The sequence below is a fragment of the Nerophis ophidion genome, linkage group LG13, assembly GCF_033978795.1.
Source record: "Nerophis ophidion isolate RoL-2023_Sa linkage group LG13, RoL_Noph_v1.0, whole genome shotgun sequence".
Classification (NCBI taxonomy): domain Eukaryota; kingdom Metazoa; phylum Chordata; class Actinopteri; order Syngnathiformes; family Syngnathidae; genus Nerophis; species Nerophis ophidion.
The window spans coordinates 3512875-3536547 of record NC_084623.1 but is presented as its reverse complement, the minus strand read 5'-3'; the positions used below and the strand labels follow the sequence as shown (position 1 = coordinate 3536547).

Sequence of the window (23673 nt, the reverse complement as noted above, 5' to 3'; positions counted from 1 at the left end):
TTTCTACACACTTGTGTGTCTGCACCAGGTGACACACAACACACACTTTCTACACACTTGTGTGTCTGCACCAGGTGACACACGACACACACTTTCTACACACTTGTGTGTCTGCACCAGGTGACACACGACACACACTTTCTACACACTTGTGTGTCTGCACCAGGTGACACACGACACACACTTTCTACACACTTGTGTGTCTGCACCAGGTGACACACAACACACACTTTCTACACACTTGTGTGTCTGCACCAGGTGACACACAACACACACTTTCTACACACTTGTGTGTCTGCACCAGGTGACACACAACACACACTTTCTACACGCTTGTGTGTCTGCACCAGGTGACACACGACACACGACACACACTTTCTACACACTTGTGTGTCTGCACCAGGTGACACACGACACACACTTTCTACACACTTGTGTGTCTGCACCAGGTGACACACAACACACACTTTCTACACACTTGTGTGTCTGCACCAGGTGACACACGACACACACTTTCTACACACTTTTGTGTCTGCACCAGGTGACACACTTTCTACACACTTGTGTGTCTGCACCAGGTGACACACGACACACACTTTCTACACACTTGTGTGTCTGCACCAGGTGACACACAACACACACTTTCTACACGCTTGTGTGTCTGCACCAGGTGACACACGACACACACTTTCTACACGCTTGTGTGTCTGCACCAGGTGACACACGACACACACTTTCTACACACTTGTGTGTCTGCACCAGGTGACACACGACACACACTTTCTACACACTTGTGTGTCTGCACCAGGTGACACACAACACACACTTTCTACACACTTGTGTGTCTGCACCAGGTGACACACAACACACACTTTCTACACACTTGTGTGTCTGCACCAGGTGACACACAACACACACTTTCTACACACTTGTGTGTCTGCACCAGGTGACACACGACACACACTTTCTACACACTTGTGTGTCTGCACCAGGTGACACACGACACACACTTTCTACACACTTGTGTGTCTGCACCAGGTGACACACGACACACACTTTCTACACACGTGTGTCTGCACCAGGTGACACACTTTCTACACACTTGTGTGTCTGCACCAGGTGACACACGACACACACTTTCTACACACTTGTGTGTCTGCACCAGGTGACACACGACACACACTTTCTACACACTTGTGTGTCTGCACCAGGTGACACACGACACACACTTTCTACACACTTGTGTGTCTGCACCAGGTGACACACAACACACACTTTCTACACACTTGTGTGTCTGCACCAGGTGACACACAACACACACTTTCTACACACTTGTGTGTCTGCACCAGGTGACACACGACACACACTTTCTACACACTTGTGTGTCTGCACCAGGTGACACACGACACACACTTTCTACACACTTGTGTGTCTGCACCAGGTGACACACGACACACACTTTCTACACACTTGTGTGTCTGCACCAGGTGACACACAACACACACTTTCTACACACTTGTGTGTCTGCACCAGGTGACACACAACACACACTTTCTACACACTTGTGTGTCTGCACCAGGTGACACACAACACACACTTTCTACACACTTGTGTGTCTGCACCAGGTGACACACGACACACACTTTCTACACACTTGTGTGTCTGCACCAGGTGACACACAACACACACTTTCTACACACTTGTGTGTCTGCACCAGGTGACACACGACACACACTTTCTACACACTTGTGTGTCTGCACCAGGTGACACACGACACACACTTTCTACACACTTGTGTGTCTGCACCAGGTGACACACAACACACACTTTCTACACACTTGTGTGTCTGCACCAGGTGACACACAACACACACTTTCTACACGCTTGTGTGTCTGCACCAGGTGACACACAACACACACTTTCTACACACTTGTGTGTCTGCACCAGGTGACACACAACACACACTTTCTACACACTTGTGTGTCTGCACCAGGTGACACACAACACACACAATATCACAGTAAACGCTTAAAATTACAATAAATGATGACAGTAGAACCCTAAAAATTGCACTAAAATATGACAACAAAACACTTAAAATGACAAACAAAATACACTAAAAGTACAGTAAAATATGACAGTAAAACACTAAAAATTACTCTAAATATTACAATAAAACAAAAAATTACACTAAAATATGACAAAATACACTAAAAGTACACTAAAATATGACAGTAAAACACTAAAAATTACTCTAAATATTACAATAAAACAAAAAATTACACTAAAATATGACAAAATACACCAAAAGTACACTAAAATATGACAGTAAAACACAAAAAAATACAATAGATTATGACCGTAAAACACAAAAAATTGTACTAAATTATGACAGTAAAACACAAAAAATTGCAATGAGTTATGACAGCAAAACACTAAAATATGACATTAAAAGACTAAAAATTACACAAAATTTTCAGTAAACCACTAAAAATTACACTAAAACGGATACGCAAAAGGTACACTAAAATATGACAGTAAAACAGAAAAAAATACACTAAATTATGACAAAATACACAAAAAAGTACAGTAAAATATGACAGTAAAACACTAAAAATTACTCTAAATATTACAATAAAACAAAAAATTACACTAAAATATGACAAAATACACCAAAAGTACACTAAAATATGAAAGTAAAACACAAAAAAATACAATAGATTATGACAATTAAACAAAAAATTGTACTAAATTATGACAGTAAAACACAAAAAATTGCAATGAGTTATGACAGCAAAACACTAAAATATGACATTAAAAGACTAAAAATTACACAAAAATTTCAGTAAACCACTAAAAATTTCACTAAAACGGATACACAAAAAGTACACTAAAATAAGACAGTAAAACAGAAAAAAATACACTAAAATATGACAGAATACACAAAAAAGTACAGTAAAATATGACAGTAAAACATTAAAAAGTACACTAAAATATGACAGTGAAACACAAAAAATTACACTAAATATCAGCGTAAACCACTAAAATGTAACTAAAATATGACAATAAAACAAAAAATTACACTAAAATTTTGCTAAATTATGACATTAAAACACTAAAAAATACTATCATGGAACAGCGTGGCGCAGTGGGCGAGTGGCCGTGCGCAACCCAAGGGTCCCTGGTTCAATCCCCACCTAGTAGCAACCTCGTCACGTCCGTTGTGTCCTGAGCAAGACACTTCACCCTTGCTCCTGATGGGTGCTGGTTGGCGCCTTGCATGGCAGCTCCCTCCATCAGTGTGTGAATGTGTGTGTGAATGTGGAAGTAGTGTCAAAGCGCTTTGAGTACCTTGAAGGTAGAAAAGCGCTATACAAGTACAACCCATTTATTTATTTATTATTTATCAATTATGACAGTAAAGCACAAAAAAATAAACTAAAATATTACAATTAAAAAAAAATAAACTAAATTATAACAATAAAACACTAAAAAGTACAGTGAAATATGATTGCAACATTCTAAAGAATACACTAAAAAGAATAAGATATATTATTTAAACATGACAGTAAAGTTTTATGTATTTGTTGCTGAAGACGAGGCAGTAATGGCGTCCTCTGGTGGCCACTCCTGTCACTGCCGCTGCTTTTTCAACACTAGTCAATGAATAAAGTTCAAAAGTACCGATGATTGTCACACACACACACACACACACACACACACACACACTAGGTGTGTGCGAAATTATTCTCTGCATTTGACCAATCACCCTTGTTCACCCCCTGGGAGGTGAGGGGAGCAGTGAGCAGCAGGGAGGCAATGGCTCCCATTTTTTTTGTCTTTGGTATGACTCGGCCGGGGTTTGAACTCGCAACCTTCCCATGTCAGGGCGGACACTCTAATGAAGCCAGGTGTTGACTCGCAACGTTTGCTGAGTGACTGTCTTCGTGTGCGGCAGGCGGAGTACGGCGAGCTGGTGGAGACGCTGCTGGCGTCGCAGAGGGACGGCGTCATCTACCAGCGGCTGCTGGACGCCTTCACCAAGCTGGCGGCCAGCTGCACGCCGCCCTCCATGGACCGCAAGCAGAAGCTGGCCTTCCTCAGGAGTCTGGAGGAGTTTGTGGCCAACGTGGGGGGGTTGCTGTGCGTCAAGTAACCATGGAAACACTCACATTGCCTCCAGCGGCGGCCAGCATGAACTACGGGGAGGCCGGGACACGCCCCCGCGCTCCAGACGGCCAGAGGACGCCAGTCTGACCACCAGCTCTCGCTCCTTTGCTGACGGACACACCTTGTGGTCGGTGGGAGGCCGTCGCCATGACAACCGCAGGAAGTGAACTGATCACGCGTGCGCGGTGTCAGCAGAATTATTTTACGGCGTGAAGTTTGTGGTTGCATTTGGACGTTTGAACACACACACGCACGCACGCACACACACACACAAACACACACACACCTGCCCAGAGTGCCTTTGTGTTGGTGTGTGTTCGCCACACCTGCTGTCACCATGGCAACAGTCACAGCCGCAGGTGTGTCGTCCTGAAAGAACTCAGCATGTTGCTGCAGAGACTGAAATGTTTTTTTTTTACGCCAGCAGGGGGCAGCACCTTGTGCTTCCTCAGCCGAAGAAGAAGAAACTGTTTGACTTTAGCAAGTCTTCTTTTCTCCCCTCATCTTGAAGTTTGTGCCTCCGATGTTTGGCCACAAGAATTAAGTCCTAGTATTTTTCTACCCTGATAAAACCTTCACACCAAATATGAGAGAATAAAGAGGAGCAGAGTGGATTTACCACAATCATGGCTGCTTGTTTACCACCCTCAACATGTACATAAAGATGTTGTATCAAGTCTTTCTGGCCTTTCATTAATCACTGAAGATCTACACTTGCACATCTGATCAATTGCTGAATATATACTTTCATATTTAATCACTGAATATGTAGTTTCATATTTATTAACCACTGAATATATACTTCCATATTCAATCACTGAATATGTAGTTTCCTATTTATTAATCACTGAATATACACAGTTGCATGTTTGATTAACACCTGAACATATTTACAGTTGCAACATTCATTCTTAATCATTATTCACAGAATTGTATATTTAATTCATTTATTACTGAACATATGCAATTGAATATTTGATTTATTAATGACTGAATATAAACCGTTTCATATTAATTCATTTATCACCGAGTTTCGTATTTAATTACTGCATTTACAAAGTTGCACAGATATATTCATTATTCACTGAGTATATTTGCATATTTAATTAATTACCGAATATGTATTCTATATTTGGTCTGACGTGTATAGTTATTAAAAACCTCAAAGCCCATTTTTTTTACCTGTAAAAGTTGACGTATAGTTCAAAATAATCGAGTTTGGAAACTGACAATACACATTTATTTCAAAGTCCTAACTTGAATAACAATCATACATCATGAATGTTTCCACCTCTTTAAAGCTTAATTAACATTTACGAGGAACCTCGAAACAAATATTGGAGCACTGTCATTTCCCAGATGCACTTGAACACACCACTGGCCTTCTTGTAGTGACGTCATTACTCCGCGCCTCACTCGCAAGAACTTTCATCTTCACTTGGATATTTTCTATTTTTCAACGCTCAATTCTTCACTAGCTTCTGTTTTTGTATCAAAAGCAGTTTTTAGTCTCGCTCAACCCAAGTTTGTTTCGTGTCCACAGTCGAAGGAGTCCCCGACTGTAGTTAGGATGAGTGACAGCGACGAAGAACCTCCGACGTTGTCTGAGCAGACTTTGCTGGCTCTGCAGGACTTTTACTCGCAGCGAGAAGAAAAGATGATCGTCAACAACAGCAGCATGATCGTCAACAACAGCAGCATGATCGTCAACAACAGCAGCATGATCGTCAACAACAGCAGCAGCCAGGACGCCGACACCTCGCGTCACTTCGCTGTGGGAGCGCTGGAGGAGGACTGGGTGTGTCATCCTGCTCCTGAAACTCTTCAAATGATAGGAAAATATATCATACATGATCAGGAAAACACACAAATATAACATTAAAACATGATTAGGAAAACACTCACTCATTCTAATTCAAACATAATACTTAAACATGATAGGAAACCATCCATCCATCCATCATCTTCCGCTTAGCCGAGGTCGGGTCGCGGGGGCAACAGCCTAAGCAGGGAAACCCAGACTTCCCTCTCCCCAGCCACTTCGTCTAGCTCTTCCCGGGGAATCCCGAGGCCAGCCGGGAGACATAGTCTTCCCAACGTGGCCTGGGTCTTCCCCGTGGCCTCCTACCGGTTGGACGTGCCCTAAACACCTCCCTAGGGAGGCGTTCGGGTGGCATCCTGACCAGATGCCCGAACCACCTCATCTGGCTCCTCTCCATGTGGAGGAGCAGCGGCTTTACTTTGAGTTCCTCCCGGATGGCAGAGCTTCTCACCCTATCTCTAAGGGAGAGACCTGGAAACTCATTTGGGCCGCTTGTACCCGTGATCTTATCCTTTCGGTCATGACCCAAAGCTCATGACCATAGGTGAGGATGGGAACGTAGATCGACCGGTAAATTGAGAGCTTTGCCTTCCGGCTCAGCTCCTTCTTCACCACAACGGATCGGTACAACGTCCGCATTACTGAAGACGCCGCACCGATCCGCCTGTCGATCTCACGATCCACTCTTCCCTCACTCGTGAACAAGACTCCTAGGTACTTGAACTCCTCCACTTGGGGCAGGGTCTCATGATAGGAAACCTTTTAAATATAATACTAAAACATAAGAAAACACTCAAATATAATACTAAAACATGATCAGGAAAACACTGTCATGTCATGTCTGAAGTTACATGTCATGTGTGATGTTACATGTCATGTGTGATGTTACATGTCATGTGTGATGTTACATGTCATGTGTGATGTTACATGTCATGTGTGATGTTACATGTCATGTGTGATGTTACATGTCATGTGTGATGTTACATGTCATGTCTGATGTTACATGTCATGTCTGATGTTACATGTCATGTGTGATGTTACATGTCATGTGTGATGTTACATGTCATGTCTGATGTTACATGTCATGTGATGTTACATGTCATGTGTGATGTTACATGTCATGTCTGATGTTACATGTCATGCCTGATGTTACATGTCATGTGTGATGTTACATGTCATGTCTGATGTTACATGTCATGCCTGATGTTACATGTCATGCCTAATGTTACGTGTCATGTCTGATGTTACATGTCATGTGTGATGTTACATGTCATGTCTGATGTTACATGTCATGCCTGATGTTACATGTCATGTCTGATGTTACATGTCATGTGATGTTACATTTCATGTCTGATGTTACATGTCATGTCTGATGTTACATGTCATGTGTGATGTTACATGTCACGTCCGATGTTACATGTCACGTCCGATGTTACATGTCATGTGTGATGTTACATGTCATGTGTGATGTTACATGTCATGTGTGATGTTACATGTCATGTCTGATGTTACATGTCATGTGTGATGTTACATGTCACGTCCGATGTTACATGTCATGTGTGATGTTACATGTCATGTGTGATGTTACATGTCATGTGTGGTGTTACATGTCATGTGTGATGTTACATGCCATGTCTGATGTTACATGTCACATCTGATGTTACATGTCACGTGTGATGTTACATGTCATGTCTGATGTTACATGTCACATCTGATGTTACATGTCACATCTGATGTTACATGTCATGTGTGATGTTACATGTCATGTGTGATGTTACATGTCATGTGTGATGTTACATGTCATGTGTGATGTTACATGTCATGTGTGATCTGACCTGTGACACCAACACTAAACATCAGAGACAATGGACTCATGTTGATTTTGTTTGAATCATCAGTTCAAAGATTAATAACGAATAAAGAATGAATGTGTTTGCAGCGTCTCAGTCAGTTCTGGTACACGGAGGACACGGCAACACGTCTGGCTGAGGAACTTCTTCATGAAGCTGGAGAGGGAGGCAGGTAAGAACACCTGCTCACTACATTAGGTACAGCAGGAAAGAACACCTGCTAATGGTCACTACATTAGGTACAGCAGGTAAGAACACCTGCTCACTTCATTAAGTACAACAGGTAACAACACCTGCTCACTTCATTAACTACAACAGGTAACAACACCTGCCAATGATCACTTGATTGGGTACAGCAGGTAAGAACACCTGCCAATAGTCCCTTGATTAGGTACAGCAGGTAAGAACACCTGCCACAGGCCACTGGATTAGGTACAGCAGGTAAGAACACCTGCCAAAGGTCACTACATTAGGTACAGCAGGTAAGAACATCTGCCACAGGCCACTGGATTAGGTACAGCCGTGTGTGTGCAGGGTGGCGTGCGTCAGCGCCCCCAGTGTGTACCAGAAGCTCCAGCAGATGTGTGATCCAAGGCGAGTGTCGGCGGTGCTGCTGGAGTACGACCGCCGCTTCTCCATCTACGGCCAGGACTTCATCTTCTACGACTACAACGAGCCGCTGGCGTTGGCGAGCAGCGTGGCGCCACACAGCTTTGATGTGGTGCTGGCGGACCCTCCCTACCTGTCAGAGACTTGTCTGAGCAGAGTCAGCCAGACCATCAAGTACCTCAGCAAAGGAAAAGTGCTGCTGTGCACAGGTGAGACCACCTGTGTCATCTTCTTCTTCATCATTTAGCATCCATCTTCTTCTTTTCGATCATTTAGGATCCATCATGGAGAACCTGGCCAAACAGCTGCTGGATGTCAAAGTCTGCAACTTCCTGCCGCGACACAACAACAACTTGTCCAACGAGTTCCGCTGCTTCGTCAACTACCCATCATGCCTGCTGTCCTGCTGACCACCGTCTGTACCTACAAAACCCAAACCCAGCGAAGTTGGCACGTGCAGAATGTGACTTGGCATTGTCTTGCTGAAATAAGCAGGGGCGTCCATGATAACGTTGCTCGAATGGCAACATATGTTGCTCCAAAAGTTGTATGTACCTTTCAGCATTAATGATGTCTCCACGGATGTGTAAGTTACCCATGCCTTGGGCACTAATACTACCTAGAACACTTTCACCCTACAACAATCACTAATACACCCCCATACCATCACACATGCTGCCTACAACACTTTCACCCTACAACAATCATTAATACACCCCCATACCATCACACATGCTGCCTAGGACACTTTCACCCTACAACAATCACTAATACACCCCCATACCATCACACATGCTGACTACCACACTTTCACCCTACAACAATCACTAATACACCCCCATACCATCACACATGCTGACTACCACACTTTCACCCTACAACAATCACTAATACACCCCCATACCATCACACATGCTGCCTAGGACACTTTCACCCTACAACAATCACTAATACACCCCCATACCATCACACATGCTGACTACCACACTTTCACCCTACAACAATCACTAATACACCCCCATACCATCACACATGCTGACTACCACACTTTCACCCTACAACAATCACTAATACACCCCCATACCATCACACATGCTGCCTAGAACACTTTCACCCTACAACAATCACTAATACACCCCCATACCATCACACATGCTGCCTAGAACACTTTCACCCTACAACAATCACTAATACACCCCCATACCATCACACAAGCTGACTTTCTGTACTCAATTGTGCAATCTACTAATAAAAGTTTCAATCAATCAATTTTACACTTTCACCCTAGAACAGTCCTCATGTTTTTTTGTCTTCTTTGTTCCAAAGGACACAACGTCCACAGTTTCCAAAAAACTATGTGAAATGAGGACTCGTCAGACCACAGAACACTTTTCTTCTTTGCATCAGTCTATCTTAGATGAGCTTGGACACAGCGAAGCATTTCTGGGTGTTGTTGATAAATGGCTTTGTCTTTGCATAGTAAGAGTTTTAACTTGCACTTACAGATGTAGCGACCAACTGTTGTTACCGACAGTGGTTTTCTGAAGTGTTCCTGAGCCCATGTGGTGATATCCTTTACACAGCGATGTGGCTTTCTGATGCAGTAGTGCCTGAGGGATGGAAGGTGTGTAATATCATGGCTTATGTGCAGTGATTTCTCCACATTCTCTGAACCTTTTGATGATATTACGGAGCGTAGATGGTGAAATCCCTAAATTCCTTGCAATAGCTGCTTGAGAAATGTTGTTCTTCAACAATTTGCTCAGGCATTTGTTGACAAAGTGGTGACCCTCGCCCCGTCCTTGTTTGTGAATGAGTGAGCATTTCATGGAAGCTGCTTTTATAGCCAATCATGGCACCCACCTGTTAGCCTGTTCACCTGTGGGATGTTCCAAAGAAATCTTTGATGAGTATTCTTTAATTTTCTCAGTCTTTTTTGCCATTGGTGCCAGCTTTTTTGAAACATGTTGCAGGCAGCAAGTTCTAAATAAACTCATATTGGCAAAAAATAACAAAGTTTACCAGATGGAACGTTAAATATCTTGTCTTTGCAGTCTATTCAATTGAATATAAGTTGAAAAGGATTTGTTGTATTCTCTTTTTATTTACTTTTTACACAACGCGACAACTTCACTGCTTTTGGCTTTTGTACTTGGTATCAGATCGATGCCTAAATGTGTGGTATCATCCCAAACTAATGTCAAGTATCAAAGAAGAGAACAATAAGTGATTATTACATTTGAACAGAAGTGTAGATACAACATGTTGACAAAGATAATAAGCAGATATTAACAGTAAATGAACAAGTAGAGTAATAATTTTTTACAGTTTGTCCCTCATAATGTGTACAATATAATAGTTGTATAAATGACACAATATGTTACTGCAGACTAATTAGGAGTCCTTGTTTGTTTACTTAATATTAAAAGACAAGTTGTCTAGTATGTTCAACATTTTATTTAAGGACTAAATGACAATAATAAACAAGTTTCATGTACACTAACATTAGTTGTTCAAATAAAGACAATAATGACATTTGTTGTGGTCCCCTTTATTTATCAAAGTATCGATATACCTTTTGGTACCGGTACTAAAATATTGGTATGGGGACAACCAAGTACACACACCAGTATAAATATGATACAGTATAAATGGAGACCAGCTTTACTGTACATGTACTATCATATATTGTGTTGTACTATCACATATTGTGTTGTACGATCATATATTGTGTTGTACTATCATATATTGTGTTGTACTATTATACACCAGGTGTGTGCATCATGGTTAAATGATCACAACATCCTGTTTTAAAGTCTTTTTTCGGTGCCTCAGGAGTCAATAGTGCATAAATAATAAGCTAAGTTCATACAATATACTAACTTAATTTGTTCTCACGTTGAAAATAAAGACATTTTTAGGCGTAGCAGCTTTTATTTTGCCAAGGTGGGACACCGCCATCAATGACATGTATGGGAAACCACAGCAAGTGTATACGTGTGTGTACTTTTGTACTATTGTGTGTAACCACACTTGCTAGTGTGTAAACACCACACACACACACACATCAGACTTACTAGTGTATATGCACCACACACACACATACTTGCCAACCTTGACACCTCCGATTTCGGGAGGTGGAAATATATATTTCATTTATATATATATATATAAGAAATACTTGACTTTCAGTGTTCATTTATTTACACATATATACACACAACACTCATCTACTCATTGTTGAGTTAAGGGTTGAATTGTCCATCCTTGTTCTATTCTCTGTCACTATTTTTCTAACCATATGCATGTACAGTAGATGGCAGTATTGTCCTGTTTAAGAGTGACACAACATTGCTGTTTACCGCAGACAAAGTGCTTTACGGTAGACAAAAACGTGACTGCTGTTGTTGTGTGTTGTTACCGCGCTGGGAGGACGTTAAGGAAACTGCCTAACAATAAACCCACATAAGAAACCGAGAACTCGCCCTCGATCATTCTACAGTTATAACATCATTGGGCAGACACGCTGTTTATATTGTGGGAAAGCGGACGTGAAAACAGACTGTCCTCACTTAGGGCTGCATGGAGCTGGGGGGCGTGGCCTCCAGCTCCACCTGAATTTCGGGAGAAAATTTGTCCCGGGAGGTTTTCGGGAGAGGCGCTGAATTTCGGGAGTTTCCTGGAAAATCCGGGAGGGTTGGCAAGTATGCACACCACACTTGCTAATGTGTATGCACCACACACACAACACACTTACTAGTGTGTATGCACCACACACACAACACACTTACTAGTGTGTATGCACCACACACACAACACACTCACTAGTGTGTATGCACCACACACACACACTCACTAGTGTGTATGCACCACACACACAACACACTTACTAGTGTGTATGGACCACACACACAACACACTTACTAGTGTGTATGCACCACACACACAACACACTCACTAGTGTGTATGCACCACACACACACACTCACTAGTGTGTATGCACCACACACACAACACACTTACTGGTGTGTATGCACCACACACACAACACACTTACTAGTGTGTATGCACCACACACACAACACACTAGTGTGTATGCACCACACACACAACACACTTACTGGTGTGTATGCACCACACACACAACACACTTACTAGTGTGTATGCACCACACACACACACTCACAAGTGTGTATGCACCACACACACACACACTCACTTGTGTGTATGCACCACACACACTCACACTTGCTAGTGTGTATGCACCACACACACACCACACTCACTAGTGTGTATGCACCACACACACAACACACTTACTGGTGTGTATGCACCACACACACAACACACTTACTAGTGTGTATGCACCACACACACACACTCACAAGTGTGTATGCACCACACACACAACACACTTACTGGTGTGTATGCACCACACACACACACTCACAAGTGTGTATGCACCACACACACACACACTCACTTGTGTGTATGCACCACACACACTCACACTTGCTAGTGTGTATACACCACACAAACACACACTCACTAGTGTGTATGCACCACACACACTCACACTTGCTAGTGTGTATGCACCACACAAACACACACTCACTAGTGTGTATGCACCACACACACTCACACTTGCTAGTGTGTATGCACCACACACACACCACACTCACTAGTGTGTATGCACCACACACACACACACACTCACTAGTGTGTATGCACCACACACACACACACACACTCACTAGTGTGTATGCACCACACACACACACTCACTAGTGTGTATGCACCGCACACACACACACACCACACTCACTAGTGTGTATGCACCACACACACACACTCACTAGTGCGTATGCACCACACACACACACACACTCACTAGTGTGTATGCACCACACACACACACTCACTAGTGTGTATGCACCGCACACACACACACACCACACTCACTAGTGCGTATGCACCACACACACACACTCACTAGTGTGTATGCACCGCACACACACACACACCACACTCACTAGTGCGTATGCACCACACACACACACTCACTAGTGTGTATGCACCACACACACACACACACACACACACACTCACTAGTGTGTATGCACCACACACACACACTCACTAGTGTGTATGCACCACACACACTCATTAGTGTGTATGCACCACACACACACACACTCACTAGTGCGTATGCACCACACACACACACACTCACTAGTGTGTATGCACCACACACACACGCACACACACACACTCACTAGTGTGTATGCACCACACACACACACTCACTAGTGCGTATGCACCACACACACACACACTCACTAGTGTGTATGCACCACACACACACACACACACACTCACTAGTGTGTATGCACCACACACACACACACACACTCACTAGTGTGTATGCACCAGAGAGACGTTACTCGGGCAGCAGCTGGTCTCCCACATCTTCCCCCGCAAAGACGTCGTCGTCCGCCCGCTTCCTGGCCCCCGTCCTGGGCGTGTCAGCAGGGGGTCCCAGGGGGTCCACGTAGGAAGCATCTAGGGGACAAAAGATTGAGTCCTGGTGGGTGTACAAGTTGTCTTTTGGGCGTTAAGGCACCAAGAACAAAGAAGTCTTCCCACCGAGCTCTTTGGGGCTGCTGCTCTCGTACGGCTCGCCGGAGGCAGGAAGTGACATCACCTGGGTGCCCGGACGCTCTGCTTTACTGTTCGTGCTGTCTGCAACAGCAACATGTCTTCTACTCCCCCGCCTTTTGTGTCAAGCTGGGACCAAAGTCCAAGGGACTCACCGGTGCTGTCAGCGCTGTCTGCCCTCCTGCTCCTGCTGCCTTCACGTGCTGCCTTCGCCCTCTGAGGAGCAGCAGGAAGTAAGAAAAAGGACGTATTGCACGAAGAATGTCCGTGTCACAGGAAAATGCAACATTAGGTCAGGAAACGCCAAATATTTCTCACGAATGGAACATTTTCACGATAAAACTATAGCTGATGGCAACAACAAAAATCTACATTCAGTGTTTCTCATACTTTCATCTACACTATTTCTCCGACTACCGAATTTCCTTGAATTGCCGCCGGGTAAAAAGTATGCACCTGTCTAGAATTACTGCCGGGTCAAACTCGTTTTGCAAACTAATTAGCGCATGCTTAGCGTTACCGACGGCTCAGGATTAACGCCGGGTCAAACTCCATCCATTTTCTACCGCTTATTCCTTTTTGGGGTCTCGGGGGGTGCTGGCGCCTATCTCAGCTACAATCGGGCGGAAAGCAGGGTACACCCTGGACAAGTCGCCACCTCATCGCAGGGCCAACACAGATAGTCGGACAAGATTCACACTCACATTCACACACTAGGGACCATTTAGTGTTGCCAATCAACCTTTCCCCAGGTGCATGTCTTTGGAAGTGGGAGGGGCCTATCCCCAGGTGCATGTCTTTGGAGGTGGGAGGGGCCTATCCCCAGGTGCATGTCTTTGGAGGTGGGAGGAAGCCGGAGTACCCGGAGGGAACCCACGCATTCACGGGGAGAACATGCAAACTCCACACAGAAAGATCCCGAGCCTGGGATTGAACCCAGGACTGCAGGACCTTTGTATTGTGAGGCAGACGCACTAACCCCTCTGCCACCGTGAATCCCCCGGGTCAAACTCATTTCGCAAAATACTATTTTTATTAGCGCATGTCTAGAATTTCCGCCGGGTCAAATTCGTTTTGCCAAATAATTAGCATATGCCTAGAATTTCCACCGGGTCAAACTCGTCACGTCACGAGTGACACTTCACCTGTCATCATTTTCAAAATGGAGGAGGCTGATTTCAATCATTTGAAATGGCATAAAGGGAAGAAGATTAAGAGCTATTCAGTAGGATTTAAGGTCCAAGCTATTGAATATGCTAAAAAGAACAGTAAGCAGCTATGTTTTATTAATATACCGTAGCTGCGTGTGTCAAATATGAGTCATTAAATGACTCCCGCCTCCTGGTGGTAGAGGGCGCTAGTGATCCTTCTTGCGACTACTCGGCTGCAGAAGAAGTGACAACAAGCAGCAAGAGTGAGCAGCGATCCTTTATTTTTTCCTCTCACTTGCACTTTTAACATGGAGGATTACATATCTAAAATAAAACTGTTTTCTAAACTGGACTTTCAATCGAAGCAGGAGGTAATAAAGGAAGATCTCAATCGAAACAGAGAGACTTTTAAAACTGAAGAAAGATAAGGAAGACTTCTATAAACAAGTTATCGATGCTTTTGATCAGAAGGAGCTGTGAGAGTGCGTGTATGCCCAAATGTCTTGGGTGTGATGATGTAATGTTTTTTAGACTGAGGCCGATCTGCAAAAGTTCGACTCCAGGTGTCGTTGAGGAAGGAGGGAGGTCAAAAGTGTCCATCATTGAAGTGTCCTTGGGGGTGTTTTTCAAAACAGCCTGGTGCTGTTTCCACATCTTCAAGGCCATTCGAGGGAGTCAAATCGTAGATTAGGATGTTTGTTTTCCGCGAGCAGACAAAACAATGACTTGTCTGTTCCATTCGTCCATGCATGGGCGCTTATTTTTTAAATTCTGTTTAAAGGTGACGCTAGAGAGTCCATTTTAAAATGCGGTTTTGGCACCAAAATCTGGGAACTTTTAGTGCACGTGAAGGCAGTTTTAGAAAGGCATAGAAGAAAAGAAAGCAATTTCAATGGTGGTGCTCTTCATCGCCCCCTTGTGGGCCGGCTCCTCTGCTCGGCACTAACCACCTCAAAATGATTTCATGTAACAAAAAACGGATTTGTCTTTAAATGTGAGAATTAGTTTTTAGCCTTAAAAGAAAAATGATGCAAATGATACGATGATGTCATACTGACATTACCAAGCCACGCCCCCGTCTGTACAAATATATCACGCCACCACCCGTCCCAATACTTTTGAAAGAGTGCCACTGAAGGTGATGTCACCTGCTCTCTCAGCTCCTTCATCTTCTCCACCTTGCTGAGCTTGCTGGTGTAGTCCTGGACTTCTTTCAGGCCCAGGTCCTGACTGATCCTCACCAGGAAGCGCAGACCTGAGAACACGGCACATGTGTGTGGTCTTTCTTCCACAAACACGCCATCCAGTCCACAAACAAAAGAAGAGGAATTACATTGAGCGTCTTCCGGGAACCTGCGGTGGATTTCTTTGTAGGTTTCTAGAGCTTTCTGGTTGTTTCCTGCAAGACCAGGTCAGCGTGAACAACCAGCGACTATCTTCCAACCGGAGTCAACGTGCGCTCACCACTTCTCCGGTAGCAGCTCGCAACCAGCAGCTGCCAGCGGACCTCGCTTGGTCTGAGGACACACAGCATCAAGGACGTTGTCTCACTACATTCTGGAATAAATCTGACATGAAACTTCTTTCATGCATTTTATTTCACAACATTCTGGAATACATCTGACATTACGCGTCTTTAATTCAGTTTATTCCATTATATTCAGGAACAAATCTGACATTAAACCTCTTTCATTCATCATATTTATCTAAATTCTGGAATAAATCTGACATGACACTTCTTTGATTCAGTTTATTCCATTATATTCTGGAATAAATCTAGAATAGAATAAAATAGAAAGTACTTTATTGATCCCTGGGGGAAATCTGACATGAAGCCTTTTTAATTTGTTTTATTTCACTACATTCTGGAATAAACCTGACATGAAGACTCCATCCATCCATCCATTTTCTACCGCTTATTCCCTTTCGGGGTCGCGGGGGGCGCTGGCGCCTATCTCAGCTACAATCGGGCGGAAGGCGGGGTACACCCTGGACAAGTCGCCACCTCATCGCAGGGCCAACACAGATAGACAGACAACATTCACACTCACACACTAGGGACCATTTAGTGTTGCCAATCAACCTATCCCCAGGTGCATGTCTTTGGAAGTGGGAGGAAGCCGGAGTACCCGGAGGGAACCCACGCATTCACGGGGAGAACATGCAAACTCCACACAGAAAGATCCCGAGCCTGGATTTGAACCCAGGACTGCAGGACCTTCGTATTGTGAGGCAGACGCACTAACCCCTCTGCCACCGTGAAGCCCGAAGACTCATTCATTTTAATCCGATACATTCTGGAACAAATCTGACACGAGTGAGCGGGCAATTTGCGTGTGTATTAAAAAACGGAAATCGGTTCTCATTGTTCGCTTAAAAGGGCCGTTCAAAAGACATGATTCGTTTGCGAACGTCACATCTCCGTAATCAAAGCAGACAGCCGTATTTTCCACATTTCTCAGGAAACTCCGACTAGAGAAACATTCACCGCGGCGTACGCTCTGCCTCGGTACGTTGGCGTCTGTGAGCACCTTGAAGACAAGCGACACAAACTATGAAATGAGAAAGCACCATGAGTGTGACTCACTGCACGAGTATGGCTCTCTCAAAGTACTGGATGGCCTTCTCGTAGAGCTGCGTCTGGACGTAGTAGGCCGCCAACCACTCGATCACTTCCATGTTGCAAGGAAAGAGGCGGAAGGACTGTGCGGTGAGAGATCAGGATGTGAAGAACTAGTCATTGAGGGTGCACACTTAAGTTTTGTACCTCACAGTAGTAGTGCAACGCCTGGGACTTGTCCCCATCCAGGTCGTGCAGATCTCCCAGTTTGGCCAAAGCCTTGGGGTCGTTGGGCACCACGCTGATGACCTGCATCAGCCACTCCACGGCCTGCTGGGGATCCTCCAGAAGCTCATAGCTGACACACGCTTGTCAAAGGCAAATCCATGAACACATTCAAACGGTTACTCCAATAGATAGAAGGATACGTGTCGGCCAGCTGATACATGACCTCGGCACTATCCCTGAGAATGGCGTGGAGCTTTAAGAAGCAGTCCAGAGCGTCCTCCAGACGATTCAACTTCTTGTACGTGAGACCTTGGAAAAAGGAGAGCAAAAACATACATTTTCTCCACTCTGTGGTGTTTGTGGACGGTGCTGCTGTTACCCAGGTTTCTGAGGGCCTCGGTGCAGGAGGAGTCGTTCCTCAGAGCTTCTTTGAAGAACTCTGCTGCTTTCACGTAGTCCTGCTTGACAAACTCTGTGTTGCCCTTGCACACAAAAGCTCCTGGGTTATAGCGGTCAGCGTTCATAGCCAGATCTGCGTATCTCTCAGCCTGCTCATAGTCCTTCTCCTGGAATGGAACATTAGGGGAAAGAACAGGTCATGCAATCTTTACTCCTTTATTAGACTTAGACAAACTTTATTGATCCACAAGGGAAATTGTTCATAATTCTGATGGAATCTGAAGGCCTACCAGGATATAGAGGCTGCAGAGGTTGTTCGAGGCGGCGCTCTTTACTCTGCTGTCCTGCTTGGCTACTTCCTTTAGGATTTTCATGGCCTTGACAACACAGACAAAGATGTCTGCTATCCATTGAAGTGAGCCAGGAAAAAGGAGCTTCTCACCTGGTCAAAGTGCATCTGTCTGAAGAAAGTCATGGCCTTTTTCAACTGCAGGTCGTTGGCCAGCTCCACGTACTGAGAGCTCTTCACCAGGTCAACACACCTTTTATCCAAAACAACCGAGTCAAGCTACAGCTAACAATTCACCAGTTTTTCGGAGTTATTCCAACAAACCAGTCAAATCCAGCAGCGAAAGAAGACTCGATGGCCGGAGCGATGAGCTTGGCGGCCGTCATCACGTACTTCTCAGCCCGAGCTTTCCTGCAACGTAAACAACCGGGGCGGAAATTTTACAAAATGTCAAGCATGTGTTCAAATATGGTTTTCTTACAACTCTCTCTCCATTTGGTGGAGTTTGTCATCCTTAATGGCCTCAATCAACATGTTGGATTTGATGTCGTCCTGAAAGGCAAGAGTCCACTACAGTTTGACTCTTGAACAGATTATGGTGAACACTGCAGTTGTCCCAAAAGCCACTAGGTGGCAGCTGCACATGCGTCACTCACATTAGCTGAGATGTACTTGTCTTCGTCGTCGATGCCCAGCGGGACAGAGAGCAGCTTCTGGAAGGCGATTTTCATGCCATCCCCGTCTCTGCTGGCGTAGTAGCACAGGATGAGGTTGTAACCCGTCCTGATGTTGGGACTCTCACTCATGATGTGCTCAAAAGACGTGATGGCGTCCGAGTACTGGCCCAACAGGACGAAAACCGTGCCGATGTTCTGCATGATCTTGATCCTCATCTCCTTGTAGTCGTCCGAGATGTGGTCCAGCGCCATGCGGTAGAATTTGATGGCTTTGGGGTAGTTCTTCTGCTTGACAAAGATGTTGGCCAGGTTCACCTTTAGACGACCTGGAGAGCAGCCCTTTAGCTCGCCTGCGTTAGCAAACATCTTGTTCTTCACAATGAGCTGGTAGCTGCTGAGGGCTTCGGGATACATCTCATTGTTTTCATACTGGTTAGCCAGGTTGAGAAGAACCTGACACAGAGGACAGGGCAGCATTTCTTCTGGTGATCAGTAACATCAGGACATGGACAAGAGCACTTCCAGAGGTGCCTTTGAGCAAAGTCCTACAAGCATGATAGTGCACTTACAGCATAGGTCAGATCTATGTTGGTTTGTTCTGCACTGTCGGACTGCTCCCTCTGTCGCACCAGCGCTCTTTCCTTCCTCTCAGCCTCTTTGGCTTTTTCCAGAGCCTGCCATCACACAAACTAGCTTACCTTCAGTCTGCACGAAGATGAAAAGACTTCAATGTTCTGTCTCATTTCGTGCGTCTGACCAGTTGGGAGTTTCCTACACTTTGTGCCATGCAGCTCTCGGTTGTCAAGTCGTTCACTTTCTTCTCCAGCATCTTGATCTTCTCCTCAGACCTGCAACATCATCGCGTTTTGATGACTGGATGGCCAGAAACAATCTTAATAGAATAAAGTCTGATCATTATTGAATAAAAACTCACGCGTCGTCTTTCTTTTCTTCAAGTGGGGGTGCGGGGCCTCTGGACTGGCCCAGAGGGTCAAAAGCTAAGGCTAAAGACATGATCTGGTTACTACTCCTAACAATGAATGGAGCAATATTTGATGAAAACGTGCAAATCTTAACAGCCGTACCTCGGCTGGGTTACGAGCCTCCCCACCACCAGCGATTGCTACGGTTCTCGCTAGCATTAGCTTATAACTAGAGATGGACGTCACTTTGTTTTTCCAAGCATGGTTGAGAAGAAAGTGGGTGTAAAGGACAGTGCTGAGAGGAAGTAGTGGATGGTATTCATGGAATTAAAGAAATCATTGATTTTTGGGGGATAAAAACACGTTAAGGTCACACCCTTTTTTAGTCAGGATTTTTACTTATTACTTAGTTTCTTCCTTTTTATTCTGTTATTTCCGATGTTATTAATTGCTATTATTACTACTATTATTCATACAATTGTATGTTTTTTTTATCACGGGAAAGCAGTCGAGGTGGCAGAGTCACGCCTGAGACAAAAGGCACTGGTGGGCACCATAGCAACAGGCAGAGCAGGCTTGGGCTACTTCCCAAAGACCCTGGTGAGCCAGACCCACGGAAAGGAAAGACACCAGCTAATCCAGGAAGAGGTCTGAGCAGATGTGGAGGAAGAGCCAGTAAGCAGGCCGGTAGGCAAAAGGGAGCATGGACAAGGTGGGAGCACTGCAGCACAGAGTCACCTGAACAAACATCTTGCAGGCAGATTTCCATCGAGTCAGTTCCCTGGTGCAGGCGATCTTCAACACCTTGCCAAGCCCACACTCCGTTCTGAATAATCATGTATTGTGCGTGCTGAGCTCCTCGCATAATGTGTGACCCCTCCCTTTAGAAGCAGCCTCAGCGATGTAACTAGGGAACGTCCTAAATTGAATAAATGGAGGAGCACGGGGACTGCTCCTCAGAGCGTGGAGTGAGACTGTAACTGAGTGTGCAGATCCATGCATTCTCCTCATGAGCAAAATTGTACTCTGTCTCTGCCTGATTCCTTGCTTCTTGTTCTGTTTAATAGATAGTTCAATGCTTAAACCTGGCAGTTGATGCCTCAAAGGTAGTGTAAATGGAAGCAATGTTGTTTTGTATCCGTCTTAGGGCTTTTTTCAAGGTAGGCACTGCGTGAGAGGAGCAATAGAAGTGCTGAATATGGAACTCACAGCGGGTCGGGGAGGAGGAGTAACCTGCTGCACTGATGGCTGACATGGGGCGAGCGACACTGCTCTGCTGGAGTAAAACAAACAAGTGTATTTCATACTTGCATGCTGCAGACATGTGCTGGACTATGACACAACTAGCTCCTCTTACCTGCACGGCTCCTGTCACTGGTCTGCTAATAGGCAGCATGGGGGTCCTAGACTACAGGCAAGCACTCGTTAGCAATTATGCTGAAATCCAGGTAGCATTCAACTTTGTACATTAGAATGTCATCATATGCTCTGAAAGCTCATTTCCATAAAAAGTTGTGCACACTACTGAAATCATGAATCAGATTATAGCACAGTACAGCCTCGCCTATTTGTGGTTGGTGTTTTGAAATTAATATTTTGGTTATCTTTAGTCCAACAACAATGTTAGTGTTAATAACAGTCCTGGTGTGATTTATGTTGTATTGCTTCTCTTCATTGCATGTTCCTGTTTTTGTCCACATATACTTTTAGAGACCCCTACTAAATTCCTCAGGCCCTGCGGAGATACTGAAGCTGTGCTTGGTTCTTCTTACACCCTATCCCCACGCAGACCAAGAACATGAGACCGGTGTGATGCCGAAGAGCACTAATCTATATTGTATTTGTCTTCTAGTCAAAGGTTAATTTCCAAATGGGTTTCTTTCCTGATTGATGCTGTTGTGCTGCCTTTCTCAACGTTTAACCAAAACATTCCAGTTCACAGATAGACTATATTTCCAAAAGTATTTGGCCACCTGCCTTTACTCGCATATGAACTTCATCCCTTGGAATCTTCCATCTTCGTCTTCTTGTTGTGTGCACAGTTGTGCACTGCACTCTCTAAAAGCTGTAGATGTTATTGTCACATATGCATGTACAGTAGATGGCAGTATTGTCCTGTTTAAGAGTGTCACAACATTGCTGTTTACGGCAGACAAACTGCTCTACGGTAGACGAAAATGTGACTGCTGTTGTTGTGTGTTGTAACCGCACTGGGAGGACGTTAATGAAACTGCCTAACAATACACCCACATAAGAAAAAAAGAACTCGCCCTCGATCATTCTACAGTTATAACGTCATTGGGCGGACACGCTGTTTATATTGCGGACGTGAAAACAGGATGTCCTCACTCAGGTTTGCATGGAGCTTGGAGGGGGCGTGGCCTCCAGCTCCGCCTCAATTTCGGGAGAGTTTCGGGAGAAAATTTGTCCCGGGAGGTTTTCAGGAGAGGCGCTGAATTTCAGGAGTCTCCCGGAAAATCCGGCAGGGTTGGCAAGTAGCAGTATTTCTAGTTCATTGACTCAACATTTTCCAGCAGGAAGATGCTTTGACAAGCCTGTATTTGTTCATGTGTAATTTCTCATTGAAATGTATTTTATATATTTTTTAATTGTTTGGGCAAATAGCAGCGATGTACTGTAAAACAGTGTACTTACTCCGGACGAAGAACTTAAAGGTCGCCCCCCTGTGGTGATGTCAGGAAGATGTCCGGTAATCTAGAACATGTTAGAAGCCTTGTCAAAAACTGCACATGGCAGACATCTTTCAAACACACCGGCTGCATGAGGGGTTTTCTTCCAAGATTGCTCCTGATGGCTTCTTGGAAACCCACGTCGTTCTCCAGCTCCTTCAACAAAAACACTCATTATTCACACTTTTAGTGCGGGAACTAATGGAAAGAATAAAAGTCACCTTGCAGTCAAAAAGTGGATTGAAGTCATTGTAGCCAGAATAGAGATCATCCTCCTCGGCGGGGAGATGGCGGTTGCTCATCTGGCTTTTCTCGGAGGTCAGCTACTTTGCCAAATAAAGCTTTTTTGGCTTTTCTTGGAGGTCAGCTACTTTGCCAAATAAAGCTTATCTTGACTTTTCTTGGAGGTCAGCTACTTTGCCACATAAAGTTTTTTTTTGCTTTTCTTGGCTTTTCTTGCAGGTCAGCTACTTTGCCCAAAAAAAATAAAAGGCTTTTCTCGGAGGTCAGCTACTTTGCCAAATAAAGCTTTTTTTGGCTTTCCTTGGCTTTTCTTGGAGGTCAGCTACTTTGCCAAAAAAAAATAAAAGGCTTTTCTTGGAGGTCAGCTACTTTGCCAAATAAAACTTTTCTTGGCTTTCCTGGAG

The 23673-nt window shown here is 44.5% G+C and overlaps 3 protein-coding genes across 3 annotated transcripts in view; 2 read left to right on the top strand and 1 right to left on the bottom strand.

The window, feature by feature from the left end:
- xpo4 (exportin 4) overlaps positions 1-4849 on the top strand; it is a 96861-nt gene extending 92012 nt beyond the window's left edge. The window contains exon 24 of the mRNA XM_061918268.1: positions 3959-4849. Within this exon, the coding sequence (XP_061774252.1) occupies positions 3959-4156 (198 nt within the window). The 3' untranslated portion in view covers positions 4157-4849. The remainder of the gene's footprint in view (positions 1-3958) is intronic.
- A 689-nt stretch (positions 4850-5538) lies between these two features.
- On the top strand, positions 5539-9741 carry eef1akmt1 (EEF1A lysine methyltransferase 1). The gene is made up of 4 exons (XM_061918267.1): positions 5539-5968; positions 7932-8014; positions 8377-8660; positions 8728-9741. Exons 1-4 carry the CDS (start codon positions 5741-5743, stop codon positions 8859-8861), a joined length of 729 nt encoding a protein of 242 aa, XP_061774251.1. The 5' UTR covers positions 5539-5740; the 3' UTR covers positions 8862-9741.
- On the bottom strand, positions 5594-23374 carry LOC133564133 (intraflagellar transport protein 88 homolog). Its single transcript, XM_061918266.1, has 24 exons — positions 23248-23374; positions 23111-23182; positions 22992-23051; positions 21694-21744; positions 21546-21609; positions 20348-20417; positions 20171-20261; positions 19983-20087; positions 19393-19866; positions 19218-19288; positions 19061-19147; positions 18890-18989; positions 18738-18824; positions 18428-18614; positions 18249-18357; positions 18028-18178; positions 17848-17963; positions 16725-16777; positions 16594-16659; positions 16409-16515; positions 14265-14325; positions 14098-14193; positions 13868-14013; positions 5594-5992 (listed from the first exon to the last, which is right to left on the bottom strand). Exons 1-23 carry the CDS (start codon positions 23326-23328, stop codon positions 13892-13894), a joined length of 2481 nt encoding a protein of 826 aa, XP_061774250.1. The 5' UTR covers positions 23329-23374; the 3' UTR covers positions 5594-5992; positions 13868-13891.
- Positions 23375-23673: the final 299 nt, after the last annotated feature.